At 32.9% G+C, this 23,003-nt stretch overlaps 1 protein-coding gene across 3 annotated transcripts in view; it reads right to left on the bottom strand.

Annotated features, from left to right (window-relative positions):
• LOC149885191 (uncharacterized) overlaps positions 1-23,003 on the bottom strand; it is a 36,281-nt gene that overhangs the window by 6,350 nt on the left and 6,928 nt on the right. For all 3 annotated transcript variants that reach the window (XM_090095173.1, XM_090095174.1, XM_090095172.1), the window contains exon 4: positions 2,683-9,225. In XM_090095173.1, the coding sequence (XP_089951299.1) occupies positions 2,683-9,225 (6,543 nt within the window). The remainder of the gene's footprint in view (positions 1-2,682; positions 9,226-23,003) is intronic.

A 23,003-nucleotide genomic window follows, 5' to 3' on the forward strand; every position in this document is an offset into this window, starting at 1 on the left:
TCTTTTTTTTCAGCAGCTTTATTTTTACGTTCAATATTTTTGATATCTTCTTCTTCCTTTGCATTTTCTTTAGTTATTTGAATCCCTAACCATTTGGATACAACGCTCGGTAATCCTACAACTTGTTTAACCCTTTTTTTCGTGCTTGGTTGCTTTGGCCATAAAAGAAAGTCGTGTAATGGATTTACATCTTTTATTATTTGTTGATTTAAATCTGTTGGATCTGTTGCTGATTTACTTTCACTGGATTCATCAATAAATGCGTTTTTTCCGAATTCGCTAACATTACTAGATACGATTTCTAGATGCTAACATTCTAGATGCGTACTGCTAATATCTAAATACAACTCTTTATCAATTTCATTATTCGATACATTATTGTTGGCTTTTATTAACTTTATGGTTTGTTTGGAGCTATCGTTAAATCTAAGCTTTTTCCAAAAATTAATTAATTCTCTGATGTCAGTTTTTCCTCCCCATTCTTTATTTCCAGTTTTTTCAAACTGGAGCAATACTTCAGGTGCAACGCTGTTTTCAAAAATGTTTCCCATATTATTATGGCGTGAAAGATTCGTTTCACTATTATCAATTGTAGAATTCAGTTTAACACGCTGAATTACTTTTTTTAATCAACATTGTTCGCATTAAGTGGGAATATTCCTGTCGACCTAAATCCGTTAATTATACTTTTTTCATATTTGGATCCATAACAAAATTATTCAACAACATTGGTACATTTTTTCTGCTAATTTCATTTAAATTGTTATCCAATTTAAATTGCCGACAAATGTTCCGCCATTTTTTTTGATTGGTCCGAAAGCTGACACATCTAATGGTTGTAAGATATGTGTAGCATTAAGAAACAACGAAATCAAATGAATTCTTTCCGAAGAGCAATACATGCTGAGCTCTTTAGACAGATGCGAGCGATTTCCATCCATGAAAATATATATTGGTAATTGTGTATTAATAGATTTCAAATATGGTTCTAACACATTTGTAAAGTACTCATAAAAGCATTCGGCAGTCATCCAGCCGCTGTTACTTTTATTGAGACCCCAGCCTGGTTGTGCTGCAGCAGCAATAGTATTTGGCATTCGAGCATACTTGTACAATGTTAATGATGGTGCAAATTCACTATTTGCATTTACACAAAATAGAGTTGTAAGGTTTTCCTAATTGCTGTTGTTGCATTCTTCAAAAACATTTTTTCCTCTAATGCCAATTACTTTTCCAGTTTTTGGTACTAACTCAAAACCAGTTTCGTCTAAGTTAAAAACACGAGATGGATCATTAAGGTATTGCGCATCATCGCCTAACAATTCATTCACCTCATTAAACCATTTTCTTATCGATGGTTCAGTTATAAGACCTCTAGCTCCACTATAATGCTCTGCTCGTTTTTACGATAATTCCTTATGACCGCGCATAAATTTGTAAAACCAGTTTTTACTGGGGATGTCATCTTTAAATGGTGTTTTATATCTCGCTCTTTAACTATTTTTTGTACTGCCTTAATAACTTTTTTGTTATCGCAAATCCCATGTTAGCGCACTGCATTAACCAAGCAACCATTCATTCTCTATTTCTTCTCCAAGATATGATTTAATGCCAGAGTTTTGCCGTTTGGGTAGGCTTTTACCAGACAATTTGTCGCGTAAGATACTTTTAGGAACATTAAACTTTTGGCTGAGACAAAAAATTTTTTCACCTTTATTTAAAGCTCTAAGTGCTGCATGCAGTTGTTCTTCTGAAAACAATAGCTTTTTTCGAAAAATTTTATTCTATTTTGAACCTTGCATCTTTCTAATCGAATTCATTTCACATAATAAATAAAGTATAAAAAACATATCAAATAAATACTCCCTAGGGTTAAATAACCTTTAATTGGTAATTTAGTTTAACTTAAATAGTTTTTTAGACAGAAAACTTAAAAAATAAAACACGTCCGAAAAAATATTTTTATAAACGGAAGTGCTAACTATTATAATTTTTGTAATTACCTTCCGTGTAAATGATTAAACAATGTTATACAAAAATTACTAATATTAAATGATTAAACAATGTTATACAAAAATTACTAATATTAAATGATTAAACAATGTTATACAAAAATTACTAATATTAAATGATTAAACAATGTTATACAAAAATTACTAATATTAAATGATTAAACAATGTTATACAAAAATTACTAATATTAAATGATTAAACAATGTTATACAAAAATTACTAATATTAAATGATTAAACAATGTTATACAAAAATTACTAATATTTTTTTGATAAGATTTTAAATATTCAATGTTTTTACAACTATTTTAAACTTTTATCGAAAAAATTATATAAATTTTAAGCCATAAAAAAAACCAGACAAATTTTTTTCTACTGTTAAAGATTTTCTTAAGAGAAATAAAAAATCATTTGCGGGTAAAAAAACATCTGAAATGTTTAAAAATATACCTTTTTAAAAATATATTAGTGAAATAAGTTAGTTTTGTATAAAACAATACTAAAAAAATAAATTAAAAAAAAAACAAAAAAACTTGCTGATTTTTTCAAAAACCGCGGTAGGTGCTTCTTCACGGTAGGGAGTGCCATGACCCTGGTTAGATAATAAAATCAAAACCAATTTAAAAATCTCAAAATTAAAAAATTACTAAAAGTTTTCAAGCTAAAAAACCTGGAAGAATGCTAGTTGTTGTTGGAGTTTGAGACATTGTTGTTGGATGTACAAATGCTGTAGTTATAAGTTCAGTTGTGATAGTTGCAGCTTCAGTTGTAGTGGTTACAGCTTCAGTTGTAGCAATTGTAGCCTCAGTTGTTGTTGTTTTAGTTGGCTCAAATGTTGTTGTTGTTGGCTCAGTTATTGTTGTTGACTCAGTTGATGTTATTGTTGGCTCTATTGTTGTTGTTAATGTTGGTACAGTTGTTATTGTTGATGGCTCAGTTAATGCTGTTGGCTCAGCTGTTGTTGTTGTTATCTCAGCTGTTGTTGTTGTTGTTGGCTCAGTTGTTGTTGATGTTGGTTCAGTTGTTGATGTTAGAGCTTCAGTTATTGTTGTTGCTTGCTCAGTTAATAATGTTGTTGGCTCAGTTGTTGTTGTTGACTCAGTTGTTTTTGTTGGCTCAGTTGTTGTTGTTAGCTCAGTTGTTGTTAGCTCAGTTGTTGATGTTTGCTCAATTGCTGTTGTTGTTGGCTCAGTTGTTGTTGTTGTTTGCTCAGTTGTTGTGGATAGTGGTTCAGTTGTTGATGTTAGAGCTTCAGTTGTTGTTGTTTGGTCAGTTGTTGTTGGCTCAGTTGTTGTTGATGTTGGTTCAGCTGTTGTTGTTGGCTCAGTAGTTGTTGTTGGCTCAGTAGTTGTTGTTGGCTCAGTTGTTGTTGTTGTTGGCTCAGTTGTTGTTGTTGTTGGCTCAATTGTTGTTGTTGTTGGCTCAGTTGTTGTTGTTTCCTCTAATGTTGTTGTTGTAAGCTCAGTTGTTGTTGACTCAGTTGTTGATGTTTGCTCAATTGCTGTTGTTGTTGGCTCAGTTGTTGTTCTTGTTTGCTCAGTTGTTGAAGAGAGTGGTTCAGTTGTTGATGTTAGAGTTTCAGTTGTTGTTGTTTGGTCAGTTGTTGTTGGCTCAGTTGTTGTTGATGTTGGTTCAGCTGTTGTTGTTGGCTCAGTTGTTGTTGTTGGCTCAGTTGTTGATGTTTGCTCAATTGCTGTTGTTGTTGGTTCAGTTGTTGATGTTAGAGCTTCAGTTATTGTTGTTGCTTGCTCAGTTAATAATGTTGTTGGCTCAGTTGTTGTTGTTGACTCAGTTGTTTTTGTTGGCTCAGTTGTTGTTGTTAGCTCAGTTGTTGTTAGCTCAGTTGTTGATGTTTGCTCAATTGCTGTTGTTGTTGGCTCAGTTGTTGTTGTTGTTTGCTCAGTTGTTGTGGATAGTGGTTCAGTTGTTGATGTTAGAGCTTCAGTTGTTGTTGTTTGGTCAGTTGTTGTTGGCTCAGTTGTTGTTGATGTTGGTTCAGCTGTTGTTGTTGGCTCAGTAGTTGTTGTTGGCTCAGTAGTTGTTGTTGGCTCAGTTGTTGTTGTTGTTGGCTCAGTTGTTGTTGTTGTTGGCTCAATTGTTGTTGTTGTTGGCTCAGTTGTTGTTGTTTCCTCTAATGTTGTTGTTGTAAGCTCAGTTGTTGTTGACTCAGTTGTTGATGTTTGCTCAATTGCTGTTGTTGTTGGCTCAGTTGTTGTTCTTGTTTGCTCAGTTGTTGAAGAGAGTGGTTCAGTTGTTGATGTTAGAGTTTCAGTTGTTGTTGTTTGGTCAGTTGTTGTTGGCTCAGTTGTTGTTGATGTTGGTTCAGCTGTTGTTGTTGGCTCAGTTGTTGTTGTTGGCTCAGTTGTTGATGTTTGCTCAATTGCTGTTGTTGTTGGTTCAGTTGTTGATGTTAGAGCTTCAGTTATTGTTGTTGCTTGCTCAGTTAATAATGTTGTTGGCTCAGTTGTTGTTGTTGACTCAGTTGTTTTTGTTGGCTCAGTTGTTGTTGTTAGCTCAGTTGTTGTTAGCTCAGTTGTTGATGTTTGCTCAATTGCTGTTGTTGTTGGCTCAGTTGTTGTTGTTGTTTGCTCAGTTGTTGTGGATAGTGGTTCAGTTGTTGATGTTAGAGCTTCAGTTGTTGTTGTTTGGTCAGTTGTTGTTGGCTCAGTTGTTGTTGATGTTGGTTCAGCTGTTGTTGTTGGCTCAGTAGTTGTTGTTGGCTCAGTAGTTGTTGTTGGCTCAGTTGTTGTTGTTGTTGGCTCAGTTGTTGTTGTTGTTGGCTCAATTGTTGTTGTTGTTGGCTCAGTTGTTGTTGTTTCCTCTAATGTTGTTGTTGTAAGCTCAGTTGTTGTTGACTCAGTTGTTGATGTTTGCTCAATTGCTGTTGTTGTTGGCTCAGTTGTTGTTCTTGTTTGCTCAGTTGTTGAAGAGAGTGGTTCAGTTGTTGATGTTAGAGTTTCAGTTGTTGTTGTTTGGTCAGTTGTTGTTGGCTCAGTTGTTGTTGATGTTGGTTCAGCTGTTGTTGTTGGCTCAGTTGTTGTTGTTGGCTCAGTTGTTAATGTTTGCTCAATTGCTGTTGTTGTTGGCTCAGTTGTTGTTGTTGTTTGCTCAGTTGTTGTGGATAGTGGTTCAGTTGTTGATGTTAGAGCTTCAGTTGTTGTTGTTTGGTCAGTTGTTGTTGGCTCAGTTGTTGTTGTTGGCTCAGTTGTTGTTGTTGGCTCAGTTGTTGTTGGCTCAGTTGTTGTTGTTGTTGGCTCAATTGTTGTTGTTGATGGCTCAGTTGTTGTTGTTTCCTCTATTGTTGTTGTTGTTAGCTCAGTTGTTGTTGTTGTTGGTTTAGTTGTTGTTGATGTTGGCTCAGTTGTTGTTGATGTTGATTCAGTTGTTGATGTTAGAGCTTCAGTTGTTGTTGTTTCTTGCTCAGTTTCTATTGCTATTGACTCAGTTGTTGCTGTTAGCTCAGTTGATGTTGGCTCAGTTGTTGTTGTTGATTCAGTTGTTGTTGTTGTTGACTCAGTTATTGTTATTGTTGGCTCAGTTGTTGATGTTTGCTCTATTGTTGTTGTTGTTGGCTCAGTTGTTGTTGTTGGCTCTATTGTTGCTGTTGTTGTTTCAGTTGTTGTTGCTTGCTCTATTGTTGTTGTTAGCTCAGTTGTTGTTGTTATTGGCTCAGTTGTTGTTGGCTCAGTTGTAGTTGGCTCAGTTGTTGTTGGCTCAGTTATTGTTGGCTCAGTTGTTGTTGTTGGCTCAATTTTTGTTGTTGTTGACTCAGTTATTGTTGATGTTGGTTCAGTTGTTGTTGTTGTTGGCTCAATTTTTGTTGTTGTTGGCTCAGTTGTTATTGATGTTGGCTCTATTGTTGTTGTTGTTGGTTCAGTTGTTGTTGTTGGTTCAGTTGTTGTTGTTGACTCAGTTATTGTTGTTGGCTCTTTTGTTGTTGTTGTTGGCTCAGTTGTTGTTGTTGTTTGCGCAGTAATTGTTGTTATTAGCTCAGTTGTTGTTGGCTCAGTTAATGTTGGCTCAGTTGTTGTTGCCTCAATTGTTGTTGTAGGTTCAGTTGTTGTTGTTGTTGGCTCAGTTGTTGTTGTTGTTGGCTCAGTTGTTGTTGATGTTGGTTTAGTTGTTGATGTTAGAGCTTCAGTGTTTGTTGTTGTTGGCTCAGTTAATAATGTTGTTGGCTCAGTTGTTGTTGTTGACTCAGTTGTTTTTGTTGGCTCAATTTTTGTTGTTGTTGACTCAGTTATTGTTGATGTTGGTTCAGTTGTTGTTGTTGTTGGCTCAATTTTTGTTGTTGTTGGCTCAGTTGTTATTGATGTTGGCTCTATTGTTGTTGTTGTTGGTTCAGTTGTTGTTGTTGGTTCAGTTGTTGTTGTTGACTCAGTTATTGTTGTTGGCTCTTTTGTTGTTGTTGCTGGCTCAGTTGTTGTTGTTGTTTGCGCAGTAATTGTTGTTATTAGCTCAGTTGTTGTTGGCTCAGTTAATGTTGGCTCAGTTGTTGTTGCCTCAATTGTTGTTGTAGGTTCAGTTGTTGTTGTTGTTGGCTCAGTTGTTGTTGTTGTTGGCTCAGTTGTTGTTGATGTTGGTTTAGTTGTTGATGTTAGAGCTTCAGTGTTTGTTGTTGTTGGCTCAGTTGTTGTTGTTTCCTCTATTGTTGTTGTTGTTTCCTCTATTGTTGTTGTTGTTGGCTCAGTTGTTGTTGTTGTTGGCTCAGTTGTTGTTGTTGTTGGCTCAGTTGTTGTTGGATCAATTGCTGTTGTTGTTGGCTCAGTTGTTGTTGGCTCAGTTGTTCTTGTTGGTTCAGTTGTTGTTATTGTTGGCTGAGTTGTTGTTGATGTTGGCTCTATTGTTGTTGTTGTTGGTTCAGTTGTTGTTGTTGGCTCAGTTATTGTTGTTGGCTCTTTTGTTGTTGGCTCTATTGTTATTGTTGTTGGCTCAGTTGTTGTTGTTGTTAGCTTAGTAATTGTTGACATTAGCTCAGTTGTTGTTGGCTCAGTTATTGTTGGCTCAGTTGTTGTTGACTCAGTTGTTGTTGTTGGTTCAGTTGTTGTTGTTGTTGGCTCAGTTGCTGTTGATGTTGGTTCAGTTGTTGATGTTAGAGCTTCAGTTGCTGCTGTTGTTTGCTCAGTTATTGTTGTTGTTGGCTCAGTTGTTGTTTTTTCTTCTATTGTTGTTTTTGTTGACTTAGTTGTTGTTGTTGTTGGCTCAGTTGTTGTTGATGTTTGTTCAGTTGTTGATGTTAGAGCTTCTGTGTTTGTTGTTGTTGGCTCAGTTGTTGTTGTTGTTGGCTCAGTTGTTGTTGTTTCTTCTATTGTTGTTGTTGTTGGCTCAGTTGTTCTTGTTGTTGGCTCAGTTGTTGTTGTTTCCTCATTTTTTGTTGTTGTTGCCTTAGTTGTTGTTGTTTCCTCTATTGTTGTTGTTGTTGGCTCAGTTGTTGTTGGCTCAGTTGTTGTTGTTTCCTCTATTGTTATTGTTGTTGGCTCAGTTGTTGTTGGCTCAGTTGTTATTGTTGGTTCAGTTGTTGTTGTTGTTGGCTCAGTTGTTGTTGGCTCAGTTGTTATTGTTGGTTCAGTTGTTGTTGTTGTTGGCTCAGTTGTTGTTGTTGTTGGCTCAGTTGTTATTGTTGTTGGCTCAGTTGTTGTTGAAGTTGGTTCAGTTGTTGATGTTAGAGCTTCTGTTGCTGTTGTTGTTGGCTCATTTGTTGATGTTTCCTCTATTGTTGTTGTTGTTGGCTCAGTTGTTGTTGATGTTGGTTCAGTTGTTGATGTTGGTTCAGTTGTTGATTTTAGAGCTTCTGTGTTTGTTGTTGTTGGCTCAGTTGTTGTTGTTTCCTCTATTGTTGTTGTTGTTGGCTCAGTTGTTGTTGTGGTTGATTCAGTTGTTGTTGTTTCCTCTGTTGTTGTTGTTGTTGCCTCAGTTGTTGTTGTTTCCTCTATTGTTGTTGTTGTTGCCTCAGTTGTTGTTGTTGGTTCATTTGTTGTTGTTGTTGGCTCAGCTGTTGTTGATGTTGGTTCAGTTGTTGATGTTAGAGTTTCATTTGCTGTTGTTGTTTGCTCAGTTGTTGTTGTTGTTGGCTCAGCTGTTGTTGATGCTGGTTCAGTTGTTGATGTTAGAGCTTCTGTGTTCGTTGTTGTTTCCTCTATTTTTGTTGTTGTTGGCTCAGTTGTTGTTGTTTCCTCTATTGTTGTTGTTGTTGGCTCACTTTTTGTTTCCTCTATTGTTGTTGTTGTTGGCTCAGTTGTTGTTGTGGTTGGTTCAGTTGTTGTTGTTTCCTCTATTGTTGTTGTTGTTGCCTCAGTTTTTGTTTCTTCTATTGTTGTTGTTGTTGCCTCAGTTGTTGTCGTTGTTAGCTCAGTAATTGTTGACATTAGCTCAGTTGTTGTTGGCTTAGTTATTGTTGGCTCAGTTGTTGTTGCCTCAGTTGTTATTGTTGGTTCAGTTGTTGTTGTTGTTGGCTCAGTTGTTGTGGTTTCCTCTATTGTTGTTGTTGTTGACTCAGTTGTTGTTGTTGTTGGCTCAGTTGTTGTTGTTTCCTCTATTGTTGTTGTTGTTGGCTCAGTTGTTATTGTGGTTTGCTCAGTTATTATTGTTATTTGCTCAGTTGTTGTTGTTGGCTCATTTGTTGTTGTTATTGGCTCACTTGTTGTTGGCTCACTCGTTGTTGTTGGCTCAGTTGTTGTGGTTTCCTCTATTGTTGTTGTTGTTGACTCAGTTGTTGTTGTTGTTGGCTCAATTGTTGTTGTTTCCTCTATTGTTGTTGTTGTTGGCTCAGTTGTTATTGTGGTTTGCTCAGTTATTATTGTTATTTGCTCAGTTGTTGTTGTTGGCTCATTTGTTGTTGTTGTTGGCTCACTTGTTGTCGGCTCACTTGTTGTTGTTGGCTCAGTTGTTGTTGTTGTTGGCTCAGTTGTTGCTGTTGGCTCAGTTGTTGTTGATGTTGGCTCAGTTATTGTTGGCTCAGTTGTTGTTGTAGGAGGTTCAGTTGTATTAAGCGATTCAGTTGTTTGTGTTGGAGCTTCATTTGTTGTTGCTGGAGTTTCAGTTGTTGTTGTTTGAGCCTCATATGTTGTTTGTTCTTCAGTTTTTTTTGGTTGCGTCTCCGTTGTTTCTTTTTGTGCTTCAGTTGTTGATGTAGGAGCTGTAGATGTTGTTGTTAACTCATCAGATATAGTCGCTTGAACTTCAGCTGTTGTTGTTTCAGCTTTAGCTGATATAGCTTAATAACGTAAAAAGATTAGAAAAAAAATGCGCAATTAACGAGTTGGTAATTCAAAAGTTTTTTTATGAAACTTTTGAAGCCAGGTCATCAGAATAGAGTTTTTTTACCTAACTATATATTACTCTAATGTGCATACTTTATTAATGTTCATTTTCAAATCTTCTACAAGTGTTTAAAAATTGGCTTTTTATTCAGACGATTTTTTCAAGAGAATATCTAGCAAAAATATATAGAGCAACATAATTGATGCTGCTTTTTATTATTCAAATTTTGAGCTTTTTGATTTGCTCCTCATTGTTAAAACTATGTCAGGTCAGCACCATTTTTTTATTTTTTGTATTCTTTAGTTTAAGATTTTTTCTAACCAACTTTAGGCTAAATTTTTAAAAAATGACATTTTTTTTACCTTATATTTCAAGTATTAACTTTATAGCATAGTAGAAATAGATTCAATAGCTATGTTTAGACCGTATTTCTCAAAAACTGGACTCTCTGAATACCATAACAGTCATCCGCAAGCACATGTATGTTCCATTGGATTTTGTCATAGTCTTATAATCTGGATGACTTTCTCATCTCTCATGTTACTAAGCTTAGTAATAATTTTGCTAATGTAGTTTTTGAAAAAAATAACTTTAGTGCTATTATTGCAGCCCAAACAATAAAAACATTCAATCAACAGTTCTACCAGGCTTTTGTAATTTTCTGCTTTTGTACTTCCATATATGATTGACTTTTGGCCCATCAAATACATAAGCTTTTAATTTGTCATAAACTAGACCAGAAAAACAGAGCTGATGTCCTTGCAAGAATTACCCTTTATGTTAAGTAAATTGCTTATTAAACCTTATTTGGTGTAACAAGACCAAAAATGATTTTTTGCCGCTATACCAGTTGTTGATTTATGACAATCTTTTCACCAGTCTTTATCTGACCAGCCAAATTTCTGCTTCCAATGATTGTCTTTAGCTTGGCTATCCCATCACTACAGAAAATATGGATACTTTGCTTTTCTTTTTGTTGGCTGAGTAAAAAGCTAAATACTTTACAAACCTTACAAATAATCCATTGCTCATACCTGAGTGCTCATACCTGAGTTAAACTAGTACTCCTTGTAACTATATTCTTGTTTAAGATGAATGTAGTCACGAGTACTAGCTTTACTCAGATAGCGACCATTCGGAGTTCAAATATGCCTAATTAAAACCTTTAGAAATTGTTATTGAGGTATCTACTAAGTCTGCATCGTTACTTATTTCAGGACTGCTCTCTAACTTACAGCTACTTTTTTCTTTTTCTAGTGAAAGAAGCTGCGTGAAAATAGGTACAGAATAAATAATCAACATGATATAGCAAAAACTCATGGCATTTTAAAAATTATTGATCCCAAATTATCTTCAAGCTTAAAAAAGATGAAAAAAAGTAAGATTTTGTTGACCTGCGTCAGTTAAATGATATACTTTTATTGTCCTATACAATGTTGTTATATTAGACGCTCAAATTTCGGTGCAACTCGAGTTTCTCTCCCTCCCCCCCCCTCCCAATTTTATGATTGATTTTAACAGAGATTTTTACGCTGATTAAGAACCGTATAAAAAATATAGGTCTCAAAATCAACGGAAAGTACTCTAATCTGAAGTTGAAATATACTACAAATTGCTAATATTCTCCATCTTAAGTTGACTAACTTTACGGTGAGTTTTGTTTTCAACCGCAAACCATTGCCAGCCTGGTTTCTTCCATTAAATTTTTTTTTTTTTAAATTTTAGATGCGAAAGTTTTTTCGACAGTAATCAGACAGACAAACGAGCTATAAAACATGTTATTCATATGAGAATTATGATTCCTTCTAGTAAATTTTAATTTTTAACAGAATGTTTTAACAGAATATGTTTTCATTAAAAGTTTTTATAACCAATATAGAAAATTAAGTACAGGACAAAAAATCAAAGTAACTCATTGGGTATTCGAGTTTACTCGAATAGCCAAATGAGTTACTTTTATTACATTTAAATGTAATAAAATACAGCTTTTATTCTCTAAGTTTCAGCATCCTTTAAAAACCATTTTTATAAAAATATCAAGGAGAGTAATATATCAAGATAATGTGTTTGTCTTGAAGATTCTTAAACTTGAAAAAAAATTTTTTGTACGCGTACAGTCAACTTAAAAGCGCGCATTAAACGCGTCGAAGCTGCGCGTAAAAAAAAAAAATATTAACAAATTTGAACTCTTTGACCCCAAAATTATTATTTTGATATGTAACATTATTTATTTACAATTTATGTCAAATTTATTTAATTTTTACCGTTTTTTGATCATCCTGAGTCACTGTGAGTCGTTGTTTCAATTAACAGTTAAAGGGGATGATTTATTGTGAACAAAAAATATTATAAAAACAGTACAAGAAGTAAATTTTCTAATATAAAATAAGTAGCACCAATGAATATGTAAATTAAAAGTAAGTTGTTTATTTTTCGAAGTTAAAGAATGTTTTATTAAGTTTGACGACTGCTATACCATTTATTCTACTCTTTTTAAATCCAGGAGGCGGTAATTCATTATCTCGAGCCTTTCAAATTTACCCATCCATTTGAAATGATCTGGAGTTAATTCTCTTTTTTAGTATTAAAATTTTAGTGTTTAGTGATTTCATGTTTCTCTGAAATCAGTGGAACAGGTTGTTGAAGAACAAGAAACGAAAAGTTTTCTTTACGAAAAACGTTGTAGCCTCTTAGCTAAGTTGGATTGCTTTTTTTATGTGGTTCAACAGATGCTATTTAGAAAATCATGAAATCTGGACTCAACTCCCCCCCCCCCCCCCCACCCTCCACTCCCATCCCAAAAAAATAAAAAGACGATAATATTAAACTCAATTTGGAAGAAAAAGTAACAAACAAGCAACCATAGAAGTCACAAACTATGATAGATTTGGGAAATTGCACTTAGTAATAAAGAAAAAGAAATAACAGAAGAAAAAGATAGGTATAATTAGGATGATATGGAGATGGAATAACAAATGATAGAATTTTTAGGGAGATATTAATGTTACAGAAGTAGATATCGGTTTAAGATCGGGATTAAATTATGATCCTCCAAATGATAGACTATCAAAACTTATTTGTGCACCTCCCCTAAACTCAAGAAAACCACCTCTGCAGTAGAGGGCTAAAATTGTCTGATAAAATAGCAGCAATGTTTATTTCTGCTGTAATATAAGCTTTTGGTGGAAACTCTGACAAATGTGATATTTCCAGATTTAGATCTATATGGAGTAAAACCATTGAAGGAAGATTTCTAGGGTTACTGTAGATAAGGTTCAACCCTCCTTAGTTTTGTGCCCTTGGCTGGAACGGAAAACTGTTGGAAGATATATTAGTTATGCATATTAAATCATTTTACATACCTAATAAATTTTTAATAAATAGTTAAAAAGACTTCTATGCAACTTCAGTCTGGGGTCGTAATGAAGTACTTAAACTGTAATTAATGTGCTAATCCAAACCTTGAAGTAGTCGTATTAAATGGGCACCTGATTTAAGATTGTCCCCGAGAAAGCTAGCAGATAATTTGAAACCTCAAGACAGTTATCGTGTTGCTATTTTACTTCTAGGTAGATTTGAGTTAACTGAATGATACTTTTTTGAGACAATGCTACCAAGGTTTCCGTTGATTGAAATTCTGTTGAAGCTCGTCGAAAATTCATGCTGTCAATAAGCTGAAAAACTTTAATAGGACTACTGTTTTTTAATGAGTCTCATCATTACTACAAAAAAATGTAAAAGGCATTTCAAATTTTATTTGCAAATTTTTCTTTTCTTCTCAAGTTAGTAATGAAACTCAAGAGAGATATGACGAAGTTCTGATCAGCGAATCAGAAGAACTACAGCTACAAGAATAAATTGTTTCTCTCCATCACTTAAACAATATTATGACCAGCATGATCATGCCGGTCAAAAAAAAAAACAACTCAAAAATACTCTAGCTATCCCATCAATTGGTTCCGTTATAACTTGGATTAATCTCAGCATGTTCTGCTGCACCCACGCAGCTCAAATTTTGAATTAATTTCTAAATCTCTGAGTAATGTAATTCTTAAAGTTATTTTAAATGGAATATGCCATTATCTCATGCCAAATTATCAAATTTATTATTTTATTAAAAAGAGAAAAAAAAATAAAGAGTTTATGGTTTGAATACCAATAACGAAAATCGGTATTGAACTAAATTTTTCCAAAAACGAAAACGAAATTTGAACAGAGATTTTAATTATCTTAAGAGAATAAGAACAGAGATTTTAATTATTTTAAGCAATTAAAATAAAAACTTTCATTTTAATTGCCTAAAATTTTCATTTTAATTGCTTAAATGTTTCAGCTTAAACGCCTTTGTAATATTTCATTTTAAACGCCTACGTAATCTTTCAATTTAAACGCCCACATAATATTTCATTTTAAACGCCTATGTAAAGTTTCAATTTAAACATCAATGTTATCTTTCATTTTAAATGTTTCATGTTAAATGTTTCATTTTAATCTGCAAGCAATTCAATTACTAAACTCTACTTTTTGTACTATGTAAAGCAATACAAGCTACTTTTTGTGTTGGAATTTAGTAAATGAAAGACGAAAAATAGAAGTTATTTTGTTCTGCCATTTGCAAACGGCAAGTTTGTCAATTTTTATAATAATTAGTTACTCACAGGTATTGTAATTATTGAAACACTACAAGTCCCTTGGAGATTATTTCTTCGCGAAGGAAATCTTCGAGTGGTTCTATATAACAGCCATAGCGCTGAACTAAGGATTTGTGGAAACATGGGAGACAACGAATTGTTTAGCACTATATAGATCATATATTTAATGTATCTTCTTAAGTAAATGTTATGCACACAACAATATTAGTCTCATTCAAATACCAACAGAAAACGTTACAGGTAGTTGATAAGTACCGCCGTCATGTGTTTTTCTTTAGAATAAATTTTTTTTTAGTATTTTATGTTATCAAAAAGGCAAAAAAATAGATTTTCGTCAACGATTACGTTTCATATACTTTATATGAATATGTCATTAGTAAGTAATGTAATTTTATTCGTGGAACATTTGAATTTTATTTTACTTAAGTTCATTAATTTATAACCAATAAAAGTACCACAAAACAACATGTAAAGCTCTGCTGTCTGGAAGTATTTCGCAAAATCATACGAGTCAGCTAGTTAAGCAAAATGCACCTTTTGCAATTCTTTAATTAAATGCAAAGGTTCGAGCACATCTGGTCTGATTACCCACATAACCATCCATGGTCTAATTATCAAAAATACGAAAGTAGATGAAATATCTGTTGCAAAAGTTCCGAAAAAATATATGGAAATACCGTGGTGTGACCGAAGTCCAATGCTGTGAGAAAGTCCGAATGTAACAAAAGATAAACTTTGTATATCGTAAAATAAATATTTTAAGAAAATGCTTTTGATATTTTAACTAAATGTTTTTGAAGAAACTTTTCCGTAAAAAAATTGACTGGATTGGTGGAGAATTCGGCCATTCAGAGTATTTGTTCGACTGAGATGTAAATAGTCAATATAAGCTGGTGCCATATTAAACATTGCGTCAAAAATTGCATGGTGAAGAATTAGGTTTTTTATTGTAAAAATCTTTTTGTAAAAAACTATTTTGATTAATAATGGCACAAGAACGTGATAAGTTTCGAATTTAGATGTTAAAACAATCGATTTGCACGTAAAAACTAATACTTTTACGAAAAATTTGATGTGACTTTCTTTTTTCCTCTTTTTTTATCGTATACAAAAGAAAGTCCTAGTCTTAAAAGATAATTTAATTTTTTGTTGTACGCTTAAAAAGATCTTAAGAGCCATATTCACAAGATGTGGATGAAGCATTGGATAAAGTATAAGTCAAATAAGTCTTTTTTTAGATGGCCACAAATCAAATTTGACCTTGGGACAACTTTGCAGAGAAAAAAGTATTGTCACCATTTGTTTGCCACCTACTTGCACCCATTTGCACAACCATTGGGCCAAGTTTATTTTCATGTTGCAAAAGAAATTTGAACTAACATAGTCACAGAATGGAAGATGCAAAACTTTGAAACTATTTTACCAAAAAGAACATTTGTGCCCCTGCTCCATACTGCAATTGCTAAAACACAGGAAAATACAACTTTAATATCAAATAGATTTAAATGCTGCAGGTTGTGTCCTTTTTTAATAGAAAATTTGGATCTAACAAATACCCTGTTAGGTGAACAAGAAAATGAAATTCAAAGGAATCCCAAAGAATCCGCTGAAATTCCGGTTATAGCAGAACTGTTAAGTCCAATCGATAAGGCCAAAACTGATTTAGAAACTGATATGACACATGACAATTAAAATTTTTTAGAGTACATAGTAATCTTATGCATTGAACAGGTGCAGTTTAACAAGAAGCCTTCTTTTACTACTGGCAGAAGAAAATGAACAAAATAGAGAATGATAATTCCACAACTCGAGAAAAGAACTTGGTTCTAGAAATGTCATTTGAAAAAATTCCAGTAAGTAATTTACACAATCAGAATCTACAACTGAAATTAATAAGACAGTTTTAAAACCAGTTTAAGAAAGAATGGCAGTGTTTTCAAGTCAACATTTGTTAGTCCAGAAGAATTTCAAAGTAAAAAAGTACTAAATCAAGGAACAAAAAGTTTCATCAGTCATTACATCTGACGAATATATTGCTAGTTTAGAGAAGAAAAAGAGATCTAAAGAATAATTAGAACAACAGAATTAAAAAAAAAAAAAAAAGAAAAAAAAAAAGAGAGAGAGAAAAAGCTGAAAAAGAGTCTGAGAAACAGGAAAGATAGCGAAATCGGTTGGAAAATTTGAAAGAAAAAAATCAGCTAATAAGTCAAAAACTAAGTAAAGTTATACGTAGAATAATGGAAAGAAATTTTTAATTTTATACATTGTATTATGTATAGGATTATGTATAGTAATTGTATTATGTATAGTATTATGTATAGAATTAAAAAATCTCTGTCAGAAAAATAATGTCTTTAGTGTATTAGTCATTTTATTATTCAAGAAATATATAATACTTAACATTAGGACTTTCTTTAATTCCAAACAAAATTATAGTACTTTTCTTTTGTCACCACCTCGAATTACATTACAGCTTAAATTAAGACTATTTTGAAAATATTCACACCTAAAATAGGGTAAAACTGAAAATTTATTTATTAATCTACATAAAAATGAGATAAAAAAACAAAAGCTGTCTGGTGAATTTTCTTTTTTTAAGAAAAGTTCAACATAACAGTTGATGAATGTGTCAGTCCATTCATCATTAAAAGGTATATAAATTTAACTCTTCACAGTAATGTTACTTATAGATTAGATCTCGTTAAAATTGATGGTTCCTGTGATGCTATTACAACCGAAGATTTAGTGAAAGAAAAACTTGCAGAATTTGAGTTTAATTTAACGTTTATAAATGCGTCACGATGGTGCTGCAGTAATTCAAATATACAAACGGATATTACATGTAGAGAGTCATCTATGCCACAATCACAGCATTTATCTGGCATTATGGTAGGCAGGGCTAGTTGAGCATTTTTTACTAAATCTAACATCTCTTGAATGGTGCGTCGTATTTACATAATTTTTTCACTGTTAAAATTTTATTTGCTAAAATTTCATCTGCTAAAATTTTATCTGCTAAAAGTTGCTATTGAAAAAAAATTTTTTAGTTTCGATTGATAAATTTTTACTCATCCTACCCCAATGGGAAAGTTGAGCAATAAACAAATGCATTTCTGTAACAGCTATGAACTCTGTTATAAAACTAAAGTATAGTTTTGTTAAAAATCAAATATAAACTTTACATCTCAACAATATATTTAAGATATGAGTATTTAAGATAAATTTAAGATTTGATTATTTATGATAACTAAAAGAAAAAGATAAAAGGAAAATCTTAAAACACAACTTTATAACACATTTTTTAAAAAAGTAATACTGATATGACTAGTGGCTGTAGCTTATAGTTGCAGTGTGGTAGGAAAGACAACATAACGATTTTTTTCTTCTTTGCTAAGTTTAGTGTTTCAAAATGTAAATGAGAAGAATGGTTGTCCAAAATTAACAACATTTTATATTCATTTGAACGCTTCAATGCTAAATGAAATGTTGCTAAATTTTTTCAATTCCATATCTGTAAAGCAGCCACTTCCTTTACCTACTTCAATACAGTCCAGTGGGCCATTGTTAGCAAAATAATCCTTGTAATTTTTGCGAGAAAACACAAACATTTGGGCACTGTATTTCCTGAAGCAGATACAGCAGTTACCACTATGACATTAGTCCTTTTATCCCCAGATGTCATAGCACCAAAATCTCGCTTGCCCATTGCAGCCACAATTTTACCTGGCCTAACCACTGTAGATCCACCAGTTTCATTAACATTCCATATTTGTTAAGCACTGAATTTGTATATATCCAATAACTTCATCTAATTTATCATAAAAATGTTGCTCAACCAAGGCTAGTTGCTTCTGGTTTTCTAATAGATAATTTAGGATTTCTTTTTAAAAAACAGATTATCCATTCTTTACCTTTTTTTTTTTTCAGTCCAAGATTCTTCTATTTTGATTTTGTATTGAACAGCGCACTCGTAAACAAGACAATGTCAGAAGTATATCCATAAAATAGAGATGCCATTTGCAATAAATGATTTTTCAAGGAGCTTTCTCGGTCTTGGGAAAAAGTTAATCTAGGTTTCGAATAACCCATGGATGGGCAACCACCAGAGTTTAGTTTTAAAATTTATCTTGTTAACATCATTTTCTTGATCATAAATTCTTTAGCAACTGCACTTACACTTTTTTTCCCTCCAAAATAGACCCTGCTGCATCACAAAAACTGCTGACTTGTAAAAGCACCATTTGATGTTTTTCTTTTATAATTACGGATTCTGTAATATATATATATATATATATATATATTACATGGCGCAACTCGTCTTTCTCCCCCCCCCCCCAAATTTTATGTTTGATTTTGATAGAGAATTTTATGCTGATTAAGAATCGTATAAAAACAAAGGTCTCAAAATGAATGGAAAGTGCTATAATCTGAAGTTGAAAGTACAAAAATATACAACAAAACGCTAATATTCGCCATTTCGATTAAACTTTCTTAACGATGCATAAGGCCGGGTGAATAAAAATGAGCAATTGCTTTTACTCAGTAATTGGTCAGCTTTACGTGAATAGAAACTTCAACAACTTTCCTTAAGTTTTTATTCACGTAAAATTGAGCAATTACTGAGTAAATCGCTTACCTTTACTTGAATAAAAATATGAGGAAAACTGCTGAAGTTTTAATTCACGTAAAGCTGACCAATTACTGAGTAAGAGCAATTGCTCATTTTTATTCACCCGGCCCATGGTTAAGAAGGTTGAAGTATGCAATTGAAGACAAAATCCATCGCGATGGATTTTGTCTTCAACCGCATACTATTGAAGCCTGGTTTTTACCATCAAAAAATATTTTTTTTGGTGTATTATAGACGCAAGAGTTCTTTCGAGGGTAATCAGACACACAAAAGAGCTATAAAACATGTTATTCCTGTAAAACATGTAATTTCTTCTTATGAATTTTAAGTTATGACATTGTTTTGACTATGTTTTCGTTAAAAATATTTATTATTATTAAAGGAAAAAGTATTTGAAAATACGAACTTTTATCGAATAGTGAAAATGGAATTTGTGAATTTTCTTTGCAAAAAATGAATGTTTTTTGAAACGTACCTTTTCATATGACAGATATAATAAAAATAAATTTTCACAGTTGATTAACTTGAAGTATTTAAAGAAATTCAATAGTTTAAAATACATATATTTTTGATAAAAACAGTTTTAGCTGTTTAAAAAGTTCATTGAGTCTGTTTTCAATAAAACAGCTTTTCAGCTTACTCCATAAAAATTTAAAAGATTTTTTAGACAAGTAAAGAATAATCCAGCTAAAAAAAAAAAATGGCGTGATAATAATTAAACGCGATTAATTCCCATAACGTTCTATTTTTCGAAATCTTCATTATGAAAAATAAAAACCAGGTTGTTAGTACTTTTTTAAAGATAACACGTAAACCAGGGGTTCTCAACCTTTTTTAGTCCAGCACCCCCTTTAAGATTTAACAGAAAACAGTAACCCCCTAGCAAATATTGAATGTACTTTCCCAAAAAACATTAAAAGTACTGATTTTCAATTTCAAAAAATAATAATTTATTTTATTTATACATTAGGTTAGTGTGATGATTGTTGTTGCTTTTTAGCACACAGTTTTTCTATTCTTGGTTTTGTCTTTGATTGTGCTAGCCCACTGATCTCTATAATAACTGGATAGCGCATCTCTAATATCAAAATTCACGCCAAAATCGCCATATTGGAAAGCCCCAGAACAATGAAATCTGATATGTGCGATAAAGCGATAAAGCGATAAGCCGAAAAACAGAACTTAAAGCTTACGGGATTAAAATTTTTGGGGCTTTCCAATATGGCGATTTTGGCGTCAAAAAATAAGAAGTTTTGCTCGGAGTTGCGCTATCCAGTTATTATAGAGATCAGTGTGCTAGCCTCATATCACAATCAATGCTCAATACACTTCTTTGTTTTATCTTTAACTTAAGCATTGTGGAAAACCCACATTCACACCTATAAGTTGATGCAAATGGCAATAGCACTGGCATTACCATTTCAGATAACATTCGGTAACTGGCACTATTTTTTGACCAAAATGCAACTAGGTTCTCCTTTTCAATGCATTAACTGTGTCTGTGCAGCATATTTTTTATCTGGAATGCATGTCACGGGAGCATTCAATGGATCTTTGACCAATATTGCTATTTCATTTGACTGCTCTGGAAAATGGTTATTGAATTCAGATGCCAACTGCTTCAAATGTTCAGTAATCATTTCTTTAATTTCTAAAGATAGCATCATAATACCATTGTCCAATATATCTGAACATTATGAAAACATTGCAACATTTTCTAACTTTACCTTTCTGTGCCAATTTGCAAATTTTCTGATGAAAGCTTTAATTGTGTCTCTAAAATCAATGATATTTGTTTCTCTGCCCTGCAGTTGCAAATAAGGATGATTCAGTTCCGAAAATATATCAGTTAAATGTCAAAAAAATAATCACTCATGACATTCAACACCAGATCAATCAGTAAAGAAACAAAGTCATGTGATGTGTACGCTTCTTATTACTGATTGATCTGGTTTTCACAATAATCTTAAGTTTAACACTATTTTTTGTAATAATATATTATAAACTATACTGCATATTTAAAAAATTATGTAAAATGCAAGAAGTAAATGACCCCCATATAGATAAAATGGAATACTTTCATGACCCCCCTAGAAAAGCTATATGACCCCCTTGGGGGTCACAACTCCCAGGTTGAGAACACCTGACGTAAACAAAAAAAATCATTATTCAAGATGGCGAATATTAGCTATTTGTTGTAGATATTTTGATTGTCGAACTTACCCCTGTGCTCAACTAGCAAGGCCCTACCCTAACAGATGATTATTTACAAAAAATCAAGTACCTGCGATAGCCAAAGATGTTCGAGTGACGAATCACATAAAGAATGATGCCAATGAAGTGATGAAGCAAATGAAGAGAAAATTCCGATGAAGATAATGATTCAGATTGTATTGACAGTGATTGTGCTCATGGAAGCTGCAACAGAGCATTTATCAATTTTGGACATTGGAACAAACAGTTTTTATGATGAAGCCAATTTTAAAGTTTTGAAGTTATTTAAAAAGTTTTAAAACCTATTGAATCGGCTGTTAGGGAGCTTAGTAAGGAAAACACAACGATTTTAACCAGTGAAGATGCTCATACGTCTTTGTTCAAAAATCCTTATAAGTTAAACATCTAATTTAAGTGTCGTGATGCTAGATTTACTCAAAAAGCAATATGATGAACGACGCAATAAAGATTTAGTGTCGCTAACGAGATAATTGCAAAACCCCGAGTCAAATATTTCACAAAATAATGATGGCTTCAAGTATTCATCAAACTCTGCAATTATTCAGTATGTAAAATATATAAATAAACAAAATCTCATCAAAGTATTGGAAAGTGTCGATGTCGAATCATCGAATGAAGAAGTTGTTGAAGAAGCCAATAATAACCTGAACATTGTTACAACAATCCCTAACATAAATGGTTTCAAATCGAGATCAGTAGTTCTGATCCATTTTCAGTGATACTAAAGGAGTTTAAGCAATTTGAAGCAATTGTAGTTCGAATATCAAACATATAAGATTGATTCTGCACTCACAATAATTCAGCCTGCGTCAGCATCCAGCGAAAAGACGTTTTCAGTTGCTGGTAGCTTTTACAATAAGCGTCGAAGCCAAATGAATTTTGATATGTTAAATGCATTAACATTTCTAAAATACTATTAGTAAGAAAATTAAAACACTTGGTTAAATACAGCTACAATTTTTGAATAATATTAAAAAATAAATTAAATTAAGTAATCAAAAGAGAAGAATAGATCTATAAAACACTTTAGTTTTTAAAGTTTTTTATTGATTTGAATAAATTTTTAAGATGTTTTTTATAAATACCGCGAAATACCGGTATATACCAGTATTGAAATCTTTTGAATACCAGAAATCGGTATTATAATTTTCCGGTATTTTGGAAACTCTAAACAAAAATAATATTTATGCTACGATTGACAAACATGCTGTTGTAACATATTGTCTAAAGTTCATGCATTTTTATGGGATTATATAATCGCTGTTATACAATCCCATAAAAAAAAAAAAAGGTTCATTTAACAATCTTTACTCGAGTGTTTGAACATTTCGCCAAAATATAATTCATCGGCAATTTTTTTGTGTTTCGTTTGAGCTCAAAGCTCGCCGTCATCTCTGATTCCACTTATTGACAACTTTAAGAAAAACAAGATAGAAAGATAAACTCCCTAAATAGAAAGTTAAAATAGGTCTGAGAACAAAACAATTTGCATTCCTTAGTATAAAACATTTTTTTAAACAACAATGCTGATAAGCGGTTTTCTTCTTTTTCTTTTATTCAAGAGAAAAAAACTTTGGCAAACTTAAAGATTAACTTAAATGTTTAATAAAACTTAATGAAACTGAGTTGTTTTATTAAGTTTTAAGAAATTGTTTTTTTTTCTTTATGAACAAACTTAGCCCTGATTGCAGTCTGAAGACGACCTCGGAATGAGAGGTCTAAGAGCCAGCAAACATGCTTTCAGCGGACCGTGATGCGTAAAGCCGCCGCCGGCATGCCGATGCTGGCTCGCTGTTATCTAAAGCCCGGCTTGCCGTCATTGGTAAAATGATGAAGGTCCGTTATGCCATTTTTTGTTGGCTTCCACCCTCGGCTACAAAGCGGCAAAACGCTTCGTTGTAAACGCGTTTTTAATTAGGCACGCCAGTATCGGTAAATACAATGCGGTACGCTGTAATCTTACCAACATAATGCCAGCTCGGGCATTACATTTTGCACGGTGATTAAATACTTATAAAAGCTTAGGATTTTATTATGCGCATGCGTTTGGTACAAATAGTTAAGTATCTAAGTTTTTATTTACCGTGTTAAAAACTTATGTTGCTTGGAGCACTGTGTCCAATTTCTAAAAGCAATTTTATGTGATAGTTAACATCTAGACAAATAAGGCGCTACTCGACTTTCTCTCCCCCCCCTCCCCCTAATTTTATGATT

The sequence above is a fragment of the Hydra viridissima genome, unplaced genomic scaffold (genome assembly GCF_058129835.1).
Source record: "Hydra viridissima isolate aposymbiotic clone 2 unplaced genomic scaffold, HvirCarnegie_v1 scaffold_8, whole genome shotgun sequence".
NCBI classification, from domain to species: Eukaryota; Metazoa; Cnidaria; class Hydrozoa; order Anthoathecata; family Hydridae; genus Hydra; species Hydra viridissima.